This window comes from Abrus precatorius, unplaced genomic scaffold (assembly GCF_003935025.1).
Source record: "Abrus precatorius isolate BTA unplaced genomic scaffold, Abrus_2018 Scaffold6, whole genome shotgun sequence".
In the NCBI taxonomy this organism is placed as follows: Eukaryota; Viridiplantae; Streptophyta; class Magnoliopsida; order Fabales; family Fabaceae; genus Abrus; species Abrus precatorius.
In genome coordinates, this window is record NW_020874406.1 from 8,510,884 (window position 1) to 8,518,984 (window position 8,101).

Consider the following 8,101-nt stretch of genomic DNA (forward strand, 5'->3'; position numbering starts at 1 on the left):
TTCTTATAGTTGTTGAAGTGGAGCCTCTTGAACTCCAAAGCAGCATGATGATAAAAATTTAATTAGGGGCATCAAATGCTTTTGTTTTCAACTATATGGATTTTGGTAAAACAAATGATAATTTGGGTTTTAATAAAATATTTTATGAATTAAGGAGCTTTAGGAGTTTTATTCTCAACAGCTAAAAAGCTTATCAGATGACCAAAAGCAGAAATGCTAACATTAATTTTCCGGTTTGAAATAAAGGGGAAGAGTGGTACATTTGGATGTCTCCAGTTTTTTTTTTTTTTTTTTCAATTACAAGCAATTCAATATGGACTGACTCATAAACATTAAAAAAACTGCAACCTTATCTAAGAAACAGCTTCAATTTCTCTGATTTGCAATGCTGGAAACTTGATACAAAACGTGTTCTTCCCATCCCATTGTTACACAAGAACCACTTTGCCTCATCTCTATAACAACCAACGTCCTCAAGGTGGATACAGATTCTTTACTTGAGTAAAAATCTTGGTCTTGGCAATGATTTGGAAACTAAACCACCTTCAATTAAATATCTTTCACGTGTCTTCTGTCCGTAGTGTTATAACAAAAATCATCCTGAAGTTGACCTCACCAAGGTGGATGATCATCCGCGGAAGTTTGAGGAGGGATTGGCTTCCATTCAGGTTTCTCATCCCAGTACATATCATAATATATGTGACCAGGTGTGTGTTCTAGCACGCAGCACCATATACCCACATACCGTTTAACACGGTTTCTGAATTTATCTTCCCTTTCCTGATAAAAAAAATGTATGGCTCAGAGTATAATAAACATGAATTGCTTCGCATCTTTGATGCAAAAATAAAAGGTGAAACTTCAAAAGAAGAGAGTAAAATGGCCCTTGCCTTGTCAATGAAACCGGTAAAAGCATCTTGCATTGAAGAGAACTGGATCACTTTTATATCCTTGAATGATGAAAACACTTTCATGTACTGCAAATTCAAGTAGAAATACGAGGTTCAATAGACTATAAATTGAACCCTGAAAATTGAAGAGTCAATTTGTAGTTCTCGGAACCCTCATCCACCCCCAAACCAAAAATAAAAAATTTAAACAACCATGAAATTATTATTATTTGACAAAAGAAAAGGTTCAATTTTGATGCCATGAGGTTGTGGTAAGGGTGGTTGCTGTTTACATGAAAAGAACCTCCCATTTTGCTATTCTTAGAAGTACAATGTGGACACAAGAGACTAGTCATAGTAAATGTTTGGGTAATTGGTGCGGAAATAGTCTTCAGTTTAACGTATTTTGGAGGAATTACTTTTGAATGAAGAAAGAGTTTTATGTTTGGGAATAATCATCCGAAAGATATTTTGGGTAAATTATACAGATAATAACGAAATCACTTTTGCTCGAAGTATGATTTTCTTACTTCCAGGTTCCAGCATAAATTAATTTTCAGGTTGGCAGTCACACAGGAAATGGCCACCAAAATTAATTTTCAGATGCCATACATATCATTTAACTATAAAATTTCTTCCACCATGTTTCTCTAAGTTAGCTTTCTAACTAACTCCTTATCCGTAATGCAGGTTAATGAATAGACTTGGTATAATGTACTTTGAAGGGTTGATTTAGAAGAACTTAAAAGTTTTGAACGGAAAAAACCATTAAGTGGATCAATTTTAAATACCGTTTCTTCATTGCTGTGCTTTGGAAATTTGAGTACTCCTCCAACATCAGTATTATTTGATGATGCAAAACAATCTTGGGTTCCTTCCTTACAGAGCTGAACATCAAGCCATGATGATTTCACCTGAACTCAAGAACCAAGGCACAGGTTTCCAGAGTAAGATATAACAAGAAAGGAGAATTCAGGGTTAGATATGTAGATGGAAATGACATTTATTCACCTCTGAGGGGAGGGAGGGATTATCAAGTATTGAGTACTCTCTAATATCTATTCCAGGGCCAAACTCATCCTCTGGGAGTTCTTTCAACATGACGTTCACCTGCAGTAAAGCATGTTTGTGTAACAGATGAGTCGTGGCAGAAAATGTTGATTATGTAAACTAATGTGCACAGGGAATAGAAAAGGGTTATATTCTGCAGTACTAATCTGCAGGGCTCTTCTCCCAGTATCCTACTTAAATGTCTTTCATGAACTAGTATGTGAAAAAGACTACATCTAATTCATCAAATTTACTCAAAATTCAGGATTTTGGAGGAGCAAGAGGAAAAATCAAGGGGCCAAAATCCCTCCTTTATTTTACTTTCCTTCCCTTCTTTGAACCAAAAAGCCCTCAAGAAACTGACATTTTATATGGCTTATATGTCTTTTGAAGTCCGTTGTCCTCAATCAGTTTTTCACATCTAAAGCAAGTACTACTGTCACCTATATTGTTGACCTTTCTAACTCGATTCATGTGAATGTGATATGTAAAACATATATTTTGAAAGCTTTGCAAAGGACTAAGTTATGCTCAAAATTTATAAGAGTGTTGTTATTCATCAATCCAGATGTTCTAAAGAATAAATGAACAATAACAGTTTATGAACCACTTGATCAAACTGGATATACCTCGAATACATGATCCAAAGGACAGAGAAAAGGTTGTCTAGTCATAGACCCCTCCAAAACACCAGGATGGGGAAACCAGAGCCTATCAATCCTGCACCATAGTGGTGGCATGACCTAAGTATACACATAAAGAACACAGGTCAATATCAAATTATATAATTCATGAAGTGAAAGTGCATTACAAAAGAGAAAACGTCAATCTAATCACTGAACAGTCATCAAATTAGTCCCTCAATATTTTTTTTTCCGATTTTTTTTCACCGAATTAGTTCCTCGAAGATGAAAAATGACACCATATTCAAACCTTATTAGGATTAAAGTGGTGATAAAAAGAATCTTCAAGGAATTAATTTGGAGAAAAAAATTAGGAACTAATAAAGTGGTTATGTAAAGAAACTTTGAGGGACTAGTTTGACAACAAAAATTTTTGGAAAACTAATTTGGAAACGCATGTAATTTTGAAGCACTAGATTGAGGGTTTTCTCATGTTTTTCACAGAAGTTCTACCAATAGTGGTGCAAAGAATCTGAATCCTGTACCCAAATATAGCACAGAAAGATGCAAAAAAAAAACTATATAAATTTATAACCCTAAATCATGTATTAACATTGGTCAATACATGTCAAGATCAATATATTATGAATTTCAGTAGATAAGGTTTATAAATAAAAAAGAATAATGACATAGACAATTCATTTCAGTAACAAATAAGAAACTCTATTTAAAGGAAAAATAGGTACCAAATGCTAATAACAACAATCCGTGTATTATACGATCTTATGATTTCAATCAGTGGTGCAATAGAAATTCAGTTGAGGAAACATGCAGTAATTTCTGTTCTGCCACATAAAATAAATGATATATACACATTCATTTGGCTTGTGTCAAGCACATAATGAAATAGAAATACGCAATTGCAGAGTTAAATAAAGTAACAAGCTAGTTTGGAATTCTAATATTATGGATTTGTTAGATTGTGAACTTTCTACCCCAACATAAGACTGTCAAACAAATTTATTGAGTAATATAGGGCCAAAAAAAATAAACGTTCATTGCAACTTTCATGTATTGCTAATGGGTTGATAACTTAATAGGAATTGTAAGAAATGTTAATTAACAGTATTTTATAATAACTATGATGCTTAAGAGTGCTGATGATGAGACATTTTCTCTTCAACACATAATAATAAAAATTTTATGATCCCAGAAAATCGTTCTCACCAGTGTTCTGTTCAGAAGGGAAGCAATTGCAAGTGCTGTCCTAATCTGTTTTATCTGGACAAATTCATGCACAACATAAGTTATGAAATGTAACACCACAAATTCTATTGAAAATGCAGAAGTGAAAAGGATCAGGTCAATACATGCATACTTGGTAATTAACAAGCGTGAAATGTGATCCAATGGTGTGATTTCCACTTAGCAACAAGCTTTTTGGAATAGATGGCCTGAATGACAAGAAACCCCCTGCAAAAACTCCTCCAAAATTTAGGTTGCAGTATTTTCATGAAAAGGAGTCAACATATAAACCATAAGCAGATATTGCAACTAATGCATACACATTAAGTGCCATTTTTTGGTTTTCAGTATCAAAGATATGAAAGTATGATGCAAGCTTGAATGGTAAGGTAGAAACCTCACAATGCAAGGCCTAAGCAACAATCAATAGTTAGCTGGGATCTATGTTCGGGTCTCCCATATGTGGGCTTAAAATCCCAAACTTGAGTTTGCTACTAAAATTATTTGTTTGAATGTAGAATTATTTTTGTTCCTACATGCAGAATTGACTAGAAGCAAAAAAATGTAGCTTTCATGTTAGGATGGTAACTTTATACTAACTTTTATTACAAACTTGCTTTTGAGATGAAAGTTTCTAATCATAAATCACTTCACTTTAAATTCACTTTTTAACGAAAATCAAGTTTGCAAATATCCACCTTAGCACACTAACAAGACAAAACAGAATTAGTGTATTCACATTTCACACATACCAAAAAGAAAACGAAGCAAATGATATGCCTAATCAAAATTGAGGGACCATTAACTAATTACCAGGAGGATTATAATATTCTGGTGGATCACGGAAAAGCATGGCTTCTCGCAGTCGATGGCGCTTTCCTTCAGTGCCTGCATACTGAAATGTTGTGTGCACAGCATATGGCTCCAATCTGAGTTGCTGATACATAGCCTACAATCATGATATACAAGTAAGTTCTCAGGAAAAACACGCACAAAATTCGTTTCTTTACATCACTGGGTCAAAGCAAGATTTGCTCATACTGTAAACTGTGTAAAAGAAAACAAAACGTAGATACTACGAAAAATCAGAAACGAAGGAATTCAAATTCGTTAACTAGATACCTGGACAAAATACGTATGTCCACTGCAGAAGATACTTGAAGGCAAAATTCCCAGCTTTAGATTTCCATCATAAGCATAAACAAGTCCACTGTCCTCATCAACAGATGGTCCTAATTGTCTGTGTACAATTTCATTAAAACCATTCTGATCCCATATCTTGTCATCAGCTAGAAGCAGTTCTTTCCATTCCTTTGCCAATTTTATTGCAGATTCTGTAGGTCTCCAATGAAAAATTCCTATGTTGTAGGCGGCACCAACTATACAATGTGATAGATACCATCATCAATACTGTATCCATTCCCTTAAAGCTAAGAAAGTGCAACAATAATCCGATAAAATGAGATATGAAGAGGTGCCATTTGTAAATAAGAGCATTGACATTCAAAACAAAAATAAGGGGGGGAAAAAACTTCAAATTTTGCTATTTAATTAGTAAAATTAGCTTTATTCCAAAGAATGAACATGAACTTCACTTCGATAATGTTTTGTTTCTAATTAGAGAGAAGACACATAATATAATAAAAACTTGACACTCTTAGACATAGTTTTCATGCTAGAAATGTATTTTGCCAGCTTCTAATGTAAAGCCATAGCAAGAGGGCCAGATGAAACTCTAAAATAATGACTGAAAACTGAGTTTGTAACTTTGAATAAATTGACATAAAAGTTTCTCTATCATTCATATATGGAACATTTTCAAGCCATAGACGTCATTTGATTTTAATTTGCAAATAATATGTTAAAGTTTCTTTATCTTTCATAACAATGGGAAGTGAAGAAAATAAGCAAAAATCAATATGGGCACAGTAAAAAACATTCAAAATATAATATTCACCTTCTTGCCAAATTTCCAGCCTATCATCTACAACTGTTGGTACAACTTGATCACTGGATGTTAAAACATCTGCTCCAGGATAACGAGCAAGATATGGAAGTGGGTTCTGCTCCACACAATTTAATATAAAAATTTTAGGAATAAAATATATCTCAGAAGAATAATCACATAATACACTTGGAGAACTCCTTAAAGATGAGTACAGAGGATGATTATGCACATTAAATATCAGATAAAATGTCATAATAATGACAAAAAAAGTATGAACAAGATAAAAAGGAACACTAGAAAGAGGAATAGACAATTAATGAGCAAGGAAAGAAACTACACAATTCATGATAGAAGAAAGAAAAACGGAAACAACCTAATCAATATGCATTTTACATACAGCTCCTTCTAAAATTTGAATCATTCATACAAAAACAAAGCTAGCATATGAATCACCCTCATAAGTAAATATATTTTGAGAGAGGGAGAAAAGCACCTTCAACCAAACCATGTCAGTATCGCACATCAACAGCTCGTAACCAAAAGGTAGTATCAAGTTTATTAGTATAACTTTTTCTCTCCCCATTTTATGAAATGTTGGAGAGCCCCAGCCGACATCTGCGGTACTCATATGGCTGCCCATGTCAAAAACTGGTACTCCTTTCCAATAAAGTGCCTCCAATAACTTGGTATCCATTGCTCCTAAAAGGTAGATTTGAAACCTTTTTTACAAAGTCTAATCAACTGTTTAAAATAAAATATATGTCTCTAGCAAGGGCAACTACAAAAATTAACAAAATATATGATAAAAAAAAAGATGGAAATCTTAAATCGACAACACTCACCAACAAGATAATTCGACAGTCCCAGATCATTCAACTGTTGAACCCAAGTCAAAATAAAATCCATGAATGCATAGTTACCAAAGGTCACTATTATAATGTTGTCTTTCACCCTTTGCTGAACCAGTTCTTTGGTCAATTGGAAAGCCTTCAAAGATGGCATCTTTTTATTTCGTGGAGGAGCATCCAAAACAGGTCTTGTCCACACATTCCGTGGTTCCTGGGGAGGAGGGGGCACAACATTCGCAGTTGCTGATTGAGAACCGTTGAGCATTTGTTCTGCAGGACTAGCATCCTCATCTGCAAAGCATGCACACACAAGGATTGAAATCACACCCACAAATAAAATTAAAAGAAAAATGGCTTTCTAAAGTTTGACCAAAGACACGCAAAAAAAACCTACATTCAGTAAGATTTTATTAGAAATCACATGATATTACAAGATCTAATACATTGACTACATTAGATGCTACAATTTCCAATAAAAATTTACTATTTATTACTTTTTAATTGTGCGTCTGTCAGAAAAACTGGAAAAAAGAAGAAAAAAAGCTTGATGAATTGAAAAGTGTCATAAACAGAAGGCAGCACTAACAACGAAAGAGTAGTAAAGCAAGCAAGAGAAAGAGGGTATTTCGCACCAATGTGACATGCTGCAACTTATGACCCACTAAGGAATACCAATAAAACATGTAAAATTAAAAAGGGGGAATTTCACATTGAAGGCAAAAGTACAAAGTAAGGGAAAAAGGTAAGATTTTTAAGGAACGAAAACATGTATGAATGAAAGAGTGAAAAGGGTTACTTGAAAGGGACCAAGCAGAAGGGTTGGTGGAAGAGTAGCGTATGGCGGAGAAGATGTAGAGAGAGGAAAAGACGATGCCAACGATGACAACGGTGTAGATCGTGAGGAACAGAGGCCTCGAATGAGCCACTTCCTCACACGCCATTAAACTCTGTCTGATTCAGAAGGAAAGTGAAAGTACCAAAACAACTTCTTCTGGGATGGTTATGTTAAGGTCAACGACTGTGGTTCTTAATTGATTCATATGCTTATGCTCGAGTTTTCAACGTGAACCAAAAAGAACATGAAAATGAAACCTTGCCTAAACGAATCTCAACTACTTCAATTCACTTTTTAATGGATTCGGAGCGACATAAAATGTGGTAAATGAAAAAGAATGTACTTACCGCTTATAGATTAGCTTATTTTCTTTTATTTTTTTGAACTAAAAAAGTTTCTTTCTTTTCCAATAGAAGAACCAATCAATGAAGAAGAGGAATACATTTATTATTGCTGTATTACAACATTCATTCTGTACCTTAGTCTTTCAAATACACTTTTTAATATTGATTAAAGTTTATTAAAAATCAATCTCAATTAATCATCAAAATACTTAACGAGAAAACTGCATTATTGTCTGATCATTACTGAAAGATATCAAAATAGAGTAAAGACTTCAATTTATGCATCGTTCATTGAATAGAATGACACAGAAATAAAGT

General features: G+C 33.9%; 1 protein-coding gene across 4 annotated transcripts; it reads right to left on the reverse strand.

Moving 5' to 3' along the window:
- Positions 1 to 204: 204 nt before the first annotated feature.
- LOC113868847 (arabinosyltransferase XEG113-like) lies at positions 205 to 7,850 on the reverse strand. 4 transcript variants are annotated; one of them, XM_027504791.1, is made up of 14 exons: positions 7,401 to 7,739; positions 6,599 to 6,895; positions 6,250 to 6,455; positions 5,766 to 5,871; positions 4,931 to 5,187; positions 4,622 to 4,757; positions 3,942 to 4,036; positions 3,791 to 3,844; positions 2,570 to 2,683; positions 1,902 to 2,000; positions 1,682 to 1,804; positions 891 to 977; positions 746 to 780; positions 237 to 571 (listed from the first exon to the last, which is right to left on the reverse strand). In XM_027504791.1, the coding sequence occupies exons 1-14, from the start codon at positions 7,543 to 7,545 to the stop codon at positions 550 to 552; spliced, it is 1,776 nt and encodes a 591-aa protein (XP_027360592.1). In that variant the 5' UTR covers positions 7,546 to 7,739; the 3' UTR covers positions 237 to 549. The 4 variants fall into 4 exon arrangements, with proteins under 4 accessions (XP_027360594.1, XP_027360592.1, XP_027360591.1 ...); XM_027504793.1 differs by lacking the exon at positions 7,401 to 7,739 and adding an exon at positions 7,787 to 7,850 and having other exon boundaries at positions 205 to 780; XM_027504790.1 differs by having other exon boundaries at positions 237 to 780; positions 3,791 to 3,835.
- Positions 7,851 to 8,101: the final 251 nt, after the last annotated feature.